This window comes from Danio rerio, chromosome 15 (assembly GCF_049306965.1).
Source record: "Danio rerio strain Tuebingen ecotype United States chromosome 15, GRCz12tu, whole genome shotgun sequence".
In the NCBI taxonomy this organism is placed as follows: domain Eukaryota; kingdom Metazoa; phylum Chordata; class Actinopteri; order Cypriniformes; family Danionidae; genus Danio; species Danio rerio.
The window spans coordinates 24,715,128-24,729,185 of record NC_133190.1 but is presented as its reverse complement, the minus strand read 5'-3'; the positions used below and the strand labels follow the sequence as shown (position 1 = coordinate 24,729,185).

General features: G+C 34.2%; 2 protein-coding genes across 5 annotated transcripts in view; one reads left to right on the top strand and one right to left on the bottom strand.

The window, feature by feature from the left end:
- Positions 1–423: 423 nt before the first annotated feature.
- Positions 424–7,606, bottom strand: LOC100005689 (uncharacterized). The gene is made up of 8 exons (XM_001344636.9): positions 7,413–7,606; positions 6,577–6,897; positions 6,457–6,498; positions 3,371–3,670; positions 3,157–3,289; positions 3,028–3,071; positions 1,213–1,325; positions 424–1,109 (listed from the first exon to the last, which is right to left on the bottom strand). The coding sequence occupies exons 1-8, from the start codon at positions 7,456–7,458 to the stop codon at positions 969–971; spliced, it is 1,140 nt and encodes a 379-aa protein (XP_001344672.4). The 5' UTR covers positions 7,459–7,606; the 3' UTR covers positions 424–968.
- si:ch211-286b4.4 overlaps positions 1,231–14,058 on the top strand; it is a 97,395-nt gene continuing 84,567 nt past the window's right edge. Inside the window, exons 1-10 of one of the 4 annotated variants that reach the window (XM_073923667.1) lie at positions 1,231–1,301; positions 3,213–3,279; positions 3,404–3,507; positions 6,744–6,827; positions 9,598–9,718; positions 10,290–10,377; positions 11,408–11,596; positions 13,193–13,298; positions 13,437–13,679; positions 13,759–13,860. In XM_073923667.1, the coding sequence (XP_073779768.1) occupies positions 10,333–10,377; positions 11,408–11,596; positions 13,193–13,298; positions 13,437–13,679; positions 13,759–13,860 (685 nt within the window). In that variant the 5' untranslated portion in view covers positions 1,231–1,301; positions 3,213–3,279; positions 3,404–3,507; ... (1 more) ...; positions 9,598–9,718; positions 10,290–10,332. Of the gene's footprint in view, positions 1,302–3,212; positions 3,280–3,403; positions 3,613–6,743; positions 6,828–9,193; positions 9,480–9,597; positions 9,719–10,289; positions 10,378–11,407; positions 11,597–13,192; positions 13,299–13,436; positions 13,680–13,758; positions 13,861–14,058 lie in introns of those variants that run through there. The other 3 variants (XM_073923669.1, XM_073923668.1, XM_021466564.3) reach the window with 3 other exon arrangements.

Below are 14,058 nucleotides of genomic sequence, written 5' to 3'. Positions count from 1 at the left end.
CCCACGTCAGGTTCTTAAAATGCACAAACGAGTTGTTAAAAGGGGTTTCATTAGCTATCAATAACTTGATACTAGAATTTTATATAATTATATATAGTTATACTAACTAACTAACTAACTAACTAACTAACTAACTAACTAAAACAGAATAAACAGGATTTTCCAAAAAAAAAAAAAAAACTTAAGCTATAATTCAAGCCTTTGTTTGTCAAAGGTAAAGATGGTTATGAGAATCTACTGCAGGTAAAAGATTTTTTCTGACAATATCAAAACACTTTCAATTTACAGTATAAAAATTTAATTGTTTGTGAACATACGTAACATGAACATTTAGCTTGTTTAATGTCTAAAGTGCAGTAATGTATGTTTTTCATATGCAGCCTGTGTATCATTTCCTGTAACAAATGCCAATGTAGTGGTTTAAGGAGTGATTCACATTTTATGTTATAATTCAAGAAAGTATTTTAAACTTACATTGGGAAAAACATTATTTATTAGTTAAACTTAAGACACTGTAAATTGCATTACGCTCATTTGGTTTCATGGACCTTTCTGTTCAAAAAAGGCTTTTATGAGTTGCAAAACAAGTGTGAAACAGTAATCATTATTCCAGGACTATGAATGCAACAAACACACACACACACACACACACACACACACACACACACACACACACACACACACACACACACACACACACACACAAACACACACACACACACACACACACACACACACACACACACACACACACACACATACACACACACACACACACACACACACACACACACACACACACACACACACACAAATACGCACACACAAATACACACACACAAAAGTTCACAAATGCATTCAAAGTGTAACAGGTTTTTAATTGCCGATAACAGAAACTGGGCTATTCATGATTTCCACATTTTTGTTTGTTTTATTAAAAATAAAAAAATTCCATGTTTTGTAAGTAACTAACTAAGAGCCTCACAAGAGTAAGTAATTACAGCATATTCAGACGTTGTGCTTAATTTCCTAGTGACCTCTTTAGGGTGGATGTGCAGTCTGTCAGCTGAAGCATACAGAAGTCCTGCTTGGGCCTCATCCCTCCATCTCTGAAAAACACATTCACACTGTCACATGTCTGGTCCTATACGATCAGACAAAAATGAGAAAAGCTTACTAAACAATTGTATTTATTCATAAGACTTTTCTCACTGGTCTTTGGTTTTTGGAAGTCTGGCTGAAGGTGTCTGATACATCCGGATTGCTGGATCCTCTCACAGAGATCACAATGTCAGCATAAGGTACTTCATGATCACTCTGGCTGTCTGGGAATACATACAAAAATATATATAAATTAATTAAATGAGTCGAATATTACATTCAGATTTTTTTCAGATCTTACAATTTTTTTAAAACATTACATAATTTTCCGTGCCTTATTAAAGTAATCAACATACAGTAAAATAATAACATTGATGAATTATCATTACAATTTAAAATTACAGTTTTTAAATACTTATATTTTAAAACGTTATGTCTCAGTCTTATCACCCTGCAGTCCAAGACCGCTTACTCACTGAAGCTAAGCAACGCTGACCCTGATCACTACCTGCATGGGAGACCACCTGGGAAAACTAGGTTGCTGTTGGAAGTGGTGTTAGTGAGGCCAGCAGGGGGCACTGTGGGTGTGTGAGTTCTGATTCCCCAGTAAAAGTGAAGGGGACACTATACTGTCAGTGGGTGCTGTCCTTCGGAAAAAGACATTAAAACGAGGTCCTGACTCTCTGTGGTCATTAAAAATCCCATGGCACTTCTCGTAAAGAGTAGGGGTGTCCTGGCCAATTTCACTTTATAGGCCCTTACCCATCATGGCCTCCTAATCACCCCATCCACTGAACTGGCTCTATCACTGTCTCTCCTTTCCACCTACTGCTGGTGTGTGGTGAGGGCACTGGCGCCATTGTACTGTGGCTGCCGTCACATCATCCGAATGAATGCTGGTGGTGTGGAGAGACCCCCCCAGCCTCATGATTGTGAAGCGCTTTGGGTGTATGACCATACACAATAAATGCGCATAATACATTACATTACATATTTCTTCAGTGTTATATAATCTTCCAGAATTATTTGTAATATAATGCTTCTCGTATCAAGACATATAAAAATATATATTGACCCTCAATATTATTATTGCTTATTATTTTGGAAAGTTCCACAATAAAGTTTAATAATAATAATAATACATTTAATTTAAGAGCATCAGAACACAATAAAAAATGAAATATAGATTAAAAAGAAAGCCTCATAAAATATAAGCAACACTGAAAAGGTGAGTTTTAAGAAGTTAAAACAGTCCAGGGAACTGGCGTTCCTGATGTGTGGGAAGAGCATTCCACAGTTTAGGTGCACAATAGGAGAATGCCCTACCTCCCATAGTGCTGAGTTTGCAATAAGGCTAAAACAAGATGAGCCCTATAGCAGAATGTAGATAACGAGAGGAAGAGGGTGTAGATATCAGATCACATAAATAATCAGAAGCAGAACCATGAACAGCTTTATAAGTTAAAATGAAGGTTTTAAAATCAATGCGTGACTTAACAAGCAACCAGTGTAACTGTTGGAGTACAGGGGTAGACCGTGATGATGTGTGAGTTAACACACGTGTGGCTGAGTTTTGAACATTTTGTAACATTTTAAGTGAATTGGCTGGCAGACCCCCAAATAAAGAGTTACAAAAATCTAAATGAGACATAATAAAAGCATGGACAAGACTTTCAGCTTCTGGTGTTGAGACAAAAGGAAGGATGTTTAACCATCATCATCATCGTCATTAAAGTTTCAAGCAGGCTTAAACCATTCGCAAGTAATAAGATGTAATAAGACAGCAAATAGAGTTCATATTACAGTTAAATACTGTATAATCGCCAAAAATCGTTTACAGTGTAGTGTTAATAAAGATCATGTTATTTTTAATTTATATGTTTCATACTATGCTGTATGATAAAAGTGTAATAAATAGAGATAAACCTTGAGCGATTGGCCTAATCACCACTCCACTTCTGGATGGAACCCTAAAAGAAACCAGATACTGCTAATGAGAGCAATTTGATACATTATAATACTTCGTAATGATTGACTGTGTAAATTGTGCATTACCTTTCATGGGCTATGTTAGAGGAATCTGTTATCTTACATCCTCTTCTGTAACACAGATATACCAGATGGGCCGTCAGGACAAACACTGCAGACACGGCAAAGGCTGCGAACATCTTGGCCCAGGTGAGTCCATCTGTATGGGAAAATGCTTTTTTTATTGGACTATATTATATGCGAATCTGAAAAGAAGCTGGTATATTGTAAAAACCCTCACCTGATGTAATGACCTTTATCTCCACAATGATAGGATGATCAATGCAAGTGCCTTTGGTCTGGCATGTGTATCGCCCACTGTCCTCTTCAGTGATTTTATTCCACTCCACTGTGTCTTTTGTTTCAGTCAAGGAGAAGGTACTGTTTTCTCTGACCCACTGCACTTCACAGTGTTTGTTGTCAAGGGCAACACATTGAAGCGAGAGTGCAGTTTCTGCTGTTACTTCGATGGTGGACAGTGATGTAAGCACTTCTTCAGACTCTGTCTGATCCCTGTACAGCTTCACTCTCAGAGATGGACCTGGACAACATTTAAAAAATATATACAGTTGATGTCAGAATTATTAGCCCCCCTGAATTATTAGCCCGCCTGTTTATTTTTCCCCCCATAATTTCTGTTTAACGGAGAGAAGATTTTTTCAATACAATTCTTAACATAAACGTTTTAATAACTCATTTCCTATAGCTGATTTATTTTATCTTTGCCATGATGACAGTAAATAATATTTTACTAGAAATAGTAAAGACAAACAAAAGTTTTTAAGACACTTCTACAAAGCTTAAAGTAACATTTAAAGGCTTCACTAGGGCAGGTTAGTGTAAATAGGCAAGTTATTGTATAAGGATGGTTTGTTCTTAAGACTATTAAAAAAATAAATAGCTTAAAGGGGCTAATCATTTTGTTCTTAAAATGGTGTTTAAAAAAGTAAAAATTGCTTTTATTCTAGCTAAAATAAAATAAAAAGACTTCCTCCAGAAGAAAAAAATATTATTAGATAACTGTGAAAATTTCCTTGCTCCGTTAAACAGCATTTGGGAAATATTTAAAAAAAGAAAAAATAAATTCAAAGGTGCGCTAATAATTCTGACTTCAACTGTATATTGCAAGCCAATAGAAATAGCACCGGATGTAGAAATATTCTTTTACACACACATAATTGTGTATAGAGAGACAGATTTACTGGGTAAATTAATGTGATGTTGTTATCTTATTAAAGTACCAGTGAAACTATTTGGACGTTTTGTAAGGGATTCTACTGACTGCAAATGAATGCTCATTTCCATAATGATCTATTAAAAGAAGTTTAGTATTATTTTTGATACTGTGCACTCTGCTCATAGTCATTTTTGCTCAGATCATAGTAGTTGACTGTGGCTAGGCAAGGGCATTTTTGATACATTTTACTATTCGTCAAGCAGGTAACATTGTTCTACATTGGAAATACATCGACATCATGTATATTAAAAGGATAGTTAACCCAAATGTAAAAATTTTAAAAGAATGTTTAGAGATTCTAAACTTTTATGAGTTTCTTTCCACTGTTAACACAAAACATGATATTTATTAACCTTCCATTTTTTGTTGAGTAACATGTTTGGTTTCCCAAGATTTATGAGTATGTCTTCTTTGTGTTTAACAGAAGAAAAAAAAAAAAGAAGCACAAACTGGTTTTTGAAGAAATGGAGGGGAAGTAAATGTTGACAGAATTAAAATTTTTGTGTGAACCATCCCTTTAAAAAATAATTAATTTGTACATTTGATGTTTAAGTGAATGAAATAGCCTTACTGGAGTTCCACAACTATTGACTTTATTGTCTCTCACCTACATGTGTGTGTAAAAAGTTTTTGGCATTTGGACCAAACTCTAATTGCTTCTAAACCTGAAACATATTTTTGCCCCACTTGTGTATGTTTCGTTTAACCTTTTGCTCAATTATTTTAAATTCAAAACATTGTTATTTACAACACAGCGTATATTTTCAATCAATTTTTTGGGAGGCTTCAAAAAGATTAGTTCACCCAAGAATAAAAATGATGTGTTTGATTACTCACCCCCATTTTGAGACCGTTGTTCATCTTTTGAACACAAATTAAGATATTTTAAATGAAATTCAAGAGCTCATCCTCCATAGAGAGCAAGAGTCCCAAGGCATTTTGATTCCAAAAAGGTAACCAGATGAATGTCAAAACATTCAATGTGACTTTGGTGGTTCAGCTGAAGCTCCAAGAACAAATTTTAAATACAACGTTATTTTCCTACTTTATATCTCACCTGCATCATATCGCCAGGATGGTTGTTTATGAAGGGAAGTACCACATACTGCCTTTAGAGTTAGTAGTGTGACACACAAACATTGTATTGTCCATAGAACATAAATTGTATTTATTTTATTATTTTGTAACTTTTTTTTTTGGCTGTATTAGGTGTCCTCGGACACACTGAAGTCATTTAAAATGTTTTGACCATGTTTTTTGTTTGTTTTCTGTACTTTGAATTATGGCTGCACGATATTGGAAATAACTGACATTGCAATGTTTTGTTTTTCTACTATTTATATTGTGATTTGAATACAGTTTCAGCAGATGGCTTGAATAGTTATATTTGGAAAGAATGATTATTTAGATTAATTGGGATGATTCTGTACAGGGGAGTGAACTATATAAAATACAAATTAAAAAGCAAATACAACAGATGAAAAATGATAGAGAAACAAACAGATCATTATAGTTTTCTGGGGAGTCAAAACAGAATTCAGGTTCAGAAATTCAACATTGTTTAGTTTTCATTGTATAAAAATATTCCATGAATTTAATCATCATAACTTCATTAAAGTTACAAACTGTACAGTTTCTTGTGCCTGAATGCTTTAAACTCAGTCACAGGCCTTAAACACACATGCAAATTATAAACTTTCACACTATGGTTAAACTCTGCAGTGATACAAACTAGTATATTTCTGTCTATAGAGGATGAGAAAGCTCTCGGATGTCATCTTAAATATCTGTTTCAAAGACAAATTAAGGTTGCAGGGGCCTGAAACCACATGCGAGTGAGTAATTAATAACAGAGTTGTCATATTTGGGTGAACTAACCCTTTAAAAAAACAACACAAAAAGAACATGACCATCGCAAACCTAGTAAATCGCAATTAATTTAAATTCTATCCTAAATTTTGCATCTTAAGGGGAACTCCTACAAATGAATTAGCAATAAGTTCAGCCAATGTTTTGTAAGTCCAAACAGTAGGTATCTAATATTAAAACGAGTGTTTGCGCTGTTAGTAAATCTGGTCCATTAGACTCACCAGCTACATCTTTAGGGGATGGTACTTGTTCTTCAGACTCATCTGTAAGAAGCAATTGATATATGTTTTAAGCAATGGACTGGGATGTGTAATTGGAAACAAAATTCAAACACCTCTTACCATGGATTTGTATAGTGACCAGAAGTTCAGTTTTAATAGGAAGGCCTGGATGGTCACTCTCTTCAGAAAGGCAAGAATAGTTATAACGTGCTTGCTCTATAGTTAGACGAGATGTGTACAAGCCCACACTGCACATGTCCCCTAATTTTGTTTGACTCTCTTTCCAGAGGCAATTGCTACATTCCAGAGTTTTTTCCCATTTCCACGACCCACGAGTGAAGCCGCTGGAACAGTTGTAGGTACAGTTTAAGGTAAGCGGCTCTTCAAGTCTTGCATTTTTAAACTCATGCTGGATTCCGGCATTCATACCTCTTACAGCAACTGTAAAGACCAATAAAGTTTAGAAATTGTATTTTTAAATTCATTTAAATACTGTTAGACATTTCTATGCAAACATCTAAGGTGCTAAAAACTCTAAAAATAACTAAAACAAAAAGACAAAAAAAATCTAGTAGCGATAAAAATATTTAAATGAAAACCTGGAACCATAGCTTCTTTTCTCTTCAGCAGAAGAAAGAAACTTAAACAGATTTTGAACAAGTGAAATTAGAGTAACTTATAAAGGTATTATCATTATTTGGGTGAACTTTACCTTTTAACTTTAAATTTAAATAACTAAAATTGGAAGGAACAAACATCTAAAATGTCAAAAACAGCTAAATTGCAAGTAGCAATTAAATACCAAAAATATATATTCATATAAAATGCATTTATGTTATTGAAACCTATAATTACTCCTATAAACCTATAATTAAAAGATTTTAATACATTAAAACTAACTAGAGGGTACAATTTATTCATAATAAATAAAAGAAGTAGTGTGATGTCTCCATTACCTTGGAATCCTAATTGTAAAAGCAGCACCACAGGAATCAGAAACATGGCTTGGCATTCATTCAAAATAAGTATTCATGTATCAGCATACAGAAATGATAAATAGTTTATGCCATATGTAAAAAAAAAATCTCAAGAAAGCTTCTCCACTGGAGGTGGGCTTGGTTCACAAATAGTACCTTCCTCCGGAAAATGTGGTTAACTGAGCTGTTGGTACATTGTAAAGCATGGCACTATGTGATTGGGCCGTTCCCTAGTTCATTTGCATGACACTATGGTTTTCATGAATAATTTAACTTTAAAAAAATGTACATAATTAATGTAATCTATATTATAAATGAATTGAATACAGATGATACATTTAGACGAGTGACAAATGCTGCAGTTCTAACACGTTTGATTCACGACAAAGCTTGCGGATTGTTGTTTTAATCTTATTTACATTTTCCACGGCTCTAAACAATTTAAATGGAAATTACATGGGTGATATTAAAAGAGGCTCACAGCCTGACTCTTGATAACGTCCATGTTAATGAATCAAAGTGTCTTTCCCAGCAGTTTGATTAATTTATCAGCCGATTGCTGCAGTAAACTGGATCGCATTCATGTTTTGCAGTGGAAACTTGGGGTTAGGACGGTTTGCACAGCTGCAGGGTGCAAAGGAAAAGGAAACATGACTTCACTTTACCACAAAACACTATTTTACTCTGTTTTAATTTGATCTAAACCCAAAGTGTACAGTGTGCTGTATATAATGTGTCTTACAGTGGGTTTTTAAAAATGTATCCTATTTACTGTTCTAATACTATCTTTCTTTCAGAGTTATTGTAGCAAGTAAAACTAAAGCCTAAAGCCATCCATATATATAGTGTATAATGTATAAAAATATTTCATTTAGTTTGAGTCTGTACTGAAAAACTAAAACTGAAATAGACGGACAAAAATGATGTGCATATTTTAAAAAGACAAATGCAGTTTCACTAAAATAATTTAATTAAGATGAAAACAAAAATCTTAAAATAAAAACTAAATATTATGAAGGAATAAAGTAATAGTCGATAATATCTCAGTGACAAACTGCTGTTTTGTGAAACTGAAACTGCTAAAACACTATAAGAACTAGAGACAAACTAATACAGTATATTTAGCTTATAGCACTAATATATGCAAAAACAACAAAATTACTAAAACTAACAAAAAATTAAATGAAAGACAATATGTAAAAACCTAAATATGTTAACCTAATTAACCTAGTTAAGCTTTTAAATGTCAATTTAAGCTGTATAGAAGTGTCTTAAAAATTATCTAGTCAAATATTATTTACTGTCATCATGGCAAAAAAAAAATCAGTTATTAGAGATGAGTTATAAAAATTATTATGTTTAGAAATGTGTTGAAAAAAATCTTCTCTCCGTTAAACGGAAATTGGGGAAATAAATAAACAGGGGGGCTAATAATTCAGGGGGGCTAATAATTCTGACTAATTCTAATATTTGTGTCGTACATTAAAATTGTTTAAATATTGTGTAACACTCAATATTTATGCCAAAATAACTCCAGAATCAAAAGGATAAAAGAGTCACCAATAGAAAACAAATATGAGGAAAAAGAAACTCCTTTTTAAAAGAGCCATTCATTTCAAAACCATCCATTCACAAATGTCATTACACATGATTCATGGATAGCATCAATTCAACTGGAACTGCCTTTAGGTGTGCAATATTTATTGTCCTAACATTACGAAATCTGAAGGTAAATAAGATCCTGTACAGTCCATGGTTTAAAAACACTGATATTCAAGCCGCAGCGAAGTTCACAGTTCTGCCCAATGACTGTATCACTGGCTACTGGCTGGAATTAAGTTACATGGCTTGAATTTCACTTTCAATTATTGAGGTGTCCCTATTCACTGATAGACTTAAAAGGGCTATAGAGCGGCTGAGGACAGAAGTCCAGTGCCATGCAATCGGTAGCTTAACAGACGATCGCCATGGAGCGATATTTTCTTTTCTTTCTTTTCTATCTAACATGGAGTGGCTTCAGACTAAAAAGGAATGTGTTTGTGTCAGGTAGGCTCTATCGGCATAAGATTAAATTCACTCTAAATCCCCTGTTATCAATAATACAGTGTTTATTAATTACTGATGCAACTGGTGATGATTGTTTTGTAATATGCTGATAATGCAGGATCTGACGAAAGGCCTGAATGTTCCGAGTGTTTAATCTGCTGTAATCAGACTCAAACTGAATGTCCGGAGGGAAGCTACTTTTCATCTGGGATCTGCCTCGAATGTCCTGCAGGGCACTAGTAAGATTGATTTTTGGAGATTTTTTGTAATTGCATAAAACCTTCTAGTTATATATTATAAAAAAATATATAATAATGATCTTTATTTTTTCCCCCAATTCCTGTTTATGTGATTTTTTAACACATTTCTTAACATAATAGTTTCTAACTCATTTCTAATAACTGTTTTATTTTATTTTTGCCATGATGACAGTAAATAATATTTGACTAGATATTTTTAAGACACTTCTATACAGCTTAAAGGGACATTTAAAGGATTAACTAGGTTAATTAGGGTAAGGTTAGTGTAATTAGGCAAGTTATTGTCCAACAGTGGTTTGTTATGCAGACAATAATTGTTCTGGGCAAATAATTTTGACCTTAAAATGGTTTAAAAAAAATTTAAAACTGCTTTTACTTTAGCCGAAATAAAACAAATAGGACTTTCTCCAGAGGAAAAAAAAAATATCAGATATACTGTGAAAATTTCTTTGCTCAGTTAAACATCATTTGGGAAATATTTAAAATAGAAAAAAAATCAAAGGGGGCTAATAATTCTGATTTGAACTGTCTATATTTCTTGATGTTTCAGTTGCTTTGGAAATGTGTCTGCACCTAGAAAATGCCCAGCTGGTATGTTCAACCCTTATACTGGGAAAAGCAGTGTTCAGGACTGCCAGGTATTTATTTATTTATTTTGCATTTATATAGTTCATTTATATTTTCTATTTCATACTGTAATGTATGTATATGTTTGAACTGTATATATGCTTCTGTGTGTAGGCTGTATACACTATATATATTTATAGCGGTTTTAGCGGTTCATTCCTCTTTGGCGACCCCTGATTAATAAAGGGACTAAGCTGAAAAAGAAAATAAATGAATAAATAGGTTAACCTAAAGTAAAAAAAAGGAAAACTAATTTAAAATATTTCTTGCACTGTCCATGAAATAAAATAAGTCTGATATTATAAACAAAATGCCAGTAAATATTTGTCTTTGGTTTCAAGTAACAAAGTAGTTTTGGTTAAGTATAATAGCCCTATGATATAGTATAATAATGATAATAATAATAATAGTTTTTACTAAGTTTTTATACAGTTGTAATCGTATTAAACTGAATCAGTTTATATCTAACTAGATAACAACACCAGAATTCCACCTTCACATAACGCTGATTATGTCCCACAAAGTGAAATATTTTCACGCTTTAGTTTATTTTGACCCTTTTTAGTCATGTAAAGTGGCTTTTACACAATTTACATTATATAAAGGGCAATAGAAATAAAAGTGACTTAAAATCAATCTCTTAAACCTAATTACATACTAAAATTAGCATGTACTGACATTTCAAAGTAATCATTTGATGTAGTTATTATGTGCTTAAATGTTTTTGTTGTATACTTATAAAATGTCTGCATCTGCAATTAACCTCCCTTATATACCATACATTCATTCATTAATTTTCCTTTGGCTTAGTCTGTAATTTAGAGGTCACAGTGGAATAAACTGTCTCTGTATACACAGTACATCTATAATTATATTATTGACCGTACACATAAATCTACCCCCTAGTCTTTTTCATATCCTACTACAATAGCATCTTATCATAATGAATACAGTACAATGTACATATCAAAGACACCTACTAATAAAAATGACATAGTTGTAAATAAATGCTGGAATTTAACTATTGACGTGTGTTTACAGCCCTGTGTCGCCGGTTTGGTTAGTACAGAAGACCGCATGGAATGCCGGCTGTGTCCTGCTGGTTTCTCCTGTGACAGCACATCAAGCAACCTCACAGCATGTCTGTCGGGACAGTTTTCTCCAGAGGGACTCAGCCGCTGCCTGCCGTGCCCCTTTGGTTTTGTTTGCATAGATGGTTTTCAAATGAAGGTACAAACTGATTTAAGCCTAAAGACCCCGATATACCCCGATGCTGATATTCAATGCAGCAACTGAGTTGAAAAAAAAAATAGAAGGTGGAGTATCTGCGTTTACCTGCCTATTACATAATCAGCACTGACCAATGGGAGTTAGAAGGCGTTTACCAGCCATGGTGAACTTTTCTGGAAAATTCACTTTGGCAAGATGTTTCGAACGCCAAGCGAACTTCGTTTTAACCTAATGACATCACAATATCGGAGCCTTAAGGCAAGACGTTGAAGATGAATAGGGTTTTTAAAAATTGAAAATAGTTAGAACATACTTCCCCAGTAAATTGTGGAATGTATTAATGTAAATGTTTTTAAACTACTTTGGCATGTGTTGGCAGCTCATTCTTCTGTGGAGACCCCTAATCAGGGACTAAGTTGAAAGAAAATGTATGAATTATTGTTTTTACACTGGTATGGTTAAATATGTAAATGAGGTTATATTAAATGAATTTTGCGCTAAAATGCATACGTCTTTAACAAAAGAATCCTAACAAAGGATAAAGTAAGGTTCAAAAATAGACTTAAAAGTATGATTTCTTGACATTAGACCCAAAAATTTAAAACATTTAAAATGTTTGCAGTTTGCTTTGCCTTAAAGGGACAGCTCACAGAAAAATGAAATCTCTGTCATCATTTACTCACCCTTTACTTGTTCAAAGCCAGTTTAGTTGTTCTACCTTCTGTTAAACACAAAAGCAAAGATTTTAAACTATTACTGTGGAAGTTAATGGGTACTATTGGAATATCTAGCCAATTTCATGTGTGTTCAATAAAAAAAGGTCTGATTGGGTTTTCTTCAATGTCAAAAATATTAGTATTTTATTAGATACAAATAAATAATTTGAGGACAGAGCTCTGGGTTTGTCACGAGCAGAGGGTGTGGCAGGGTTACATTACCCCAATGCAATAGAAGAATTATATTAAGGAGGCGCATAACTAACTTGCATTTCCCTCACTCTAGTATACACAAATGATATTAACAGTTGGAGTTTTGGTGTAACGTCACTTATCAGTCATTTTGCAGTCCCTTGGCTGTTGTACCCAAACATACTTCCTCTTTCTGCATACCAGAAATGAACAATTAAGTGCGTCTTCAATACATTTTACAACTTCTACAAGCATCCAGCTCCTTGTGACAAGTCAAGCCTGGAACAAGGCCCACCGCACTATATTTATTCTTATTCTGCTACTTCCCTCTTGTTAGCAGTTCCTTCTTAGAAGTATGCAACACAGTAAGAAAGAAGTATGCTTTGTTAATATATGGTATCATACTAAAGAAAAAGGTTGATTAATTTGTTGTTTTTTTAAAAAAAATTTCTACTAAAAAATAAAGACACAAAAGTAATAAAAAGAAATTCATTTCCCCCCATCAACCAACATTTTTCAAAACATTGTTCTTTTGTTTTCAACAGAAGAAAGAATCTCATACATGTTTAAACCACATTTGATTATCATTTCGGGTGAACTATCCCTTTAAGAGAGTACTTTTTCTCCTATTGGTAAAATTGCACGTTGTCTATTTGATTATATTTTTATCTGCATATTATACCATTAGTGTGGCCCAGGAGAAGAACCAAACCTGAACCAGACGGAGTGTGTTGAGTGTGCTGAAGGCTACTATTCCACTCTATGCAGTGCTCAGTGTCAGCAGTGTCCCACAGGTAAACATCCACTCCCATGTTTAATTCACGTGCATTTGATGTCTTGCACCTTTTAAAGGCAAAATAAACACAAGCGTCAGTGTTACAACAGGCATACACGCTTACAGACGCAGAATTCAATTTCAATTCCTCTTTAAGGAAGCCATTGTCCGGATAAAAAGATGTCTGCGCCTCTTCCTTGTCCTGTGGGCTATTATTCAGACATGCCGGGCCAGACTGAGTGTAAAAAATGCAATGGCTCCTCAGTCTGCAGGAGTACAGTGACTCCGTTCTGGTCAAGGGGACAGTCTCATCTTGGTCCGAGGTCAAGACAGCTTATCTCTTGTCCCTCGGGGACATACAGAGATGGAGAGAGATCAGACTGTGTTGTGTGTCCTGCGGGTGAGTCTGTGTGTCAGGTTGGGTTGGATGCTTTTCACATTCGGTGCCACATTTTGAGTGCCAAGGTTTGTTTTTGCAGGGCATTACTGTGTGGCAAATATTGCGATACAGTGTCCGGAGGGAACTTATGGACCGAAAGAGGGGCTGCAAAGAGAGAGGGACTGTGCTATCTGTCCGGCAGGTACTTGTATATATTTTTTCAGGTTATTTATTTTTGTGACCTCTGTATTCATTTGCTAATGTCACAGTTAAGCAGTTAGCTTAATAAATTCCTCGAGCTTAATCTAATTAAAGTTGGTCTGTGTTTTCATCAAACAAAAAATAGTTAGTCCTGTGAACTTAAATTAATACTGCACTCAAAAAAAGACATTTGCTGCTT

Coding starts and splice junctions, on each gene's coding strand:
- LOC100005689 (XM_001344636.9), bottom strand. CDS start 7,458: ATGTTTCTGATTCCTGTGGTGCTGCTTTTACAATTAGGATTCCAAG. Junction 3,072..3,156: donor TCTAACATAGCCCATGAAAG/GTAATGCACAAT, acceptor GGTTTCTTTTAG/GGTTCCATCCAGAAGTGGAG. Junction 1,110..1,212: donor CTTCCAAAAACCAAAGACCA/GTGAGAAAAGTC, acceptor TGTGTTTTTCAG/AGATGGAGGGATGAGGCCCA.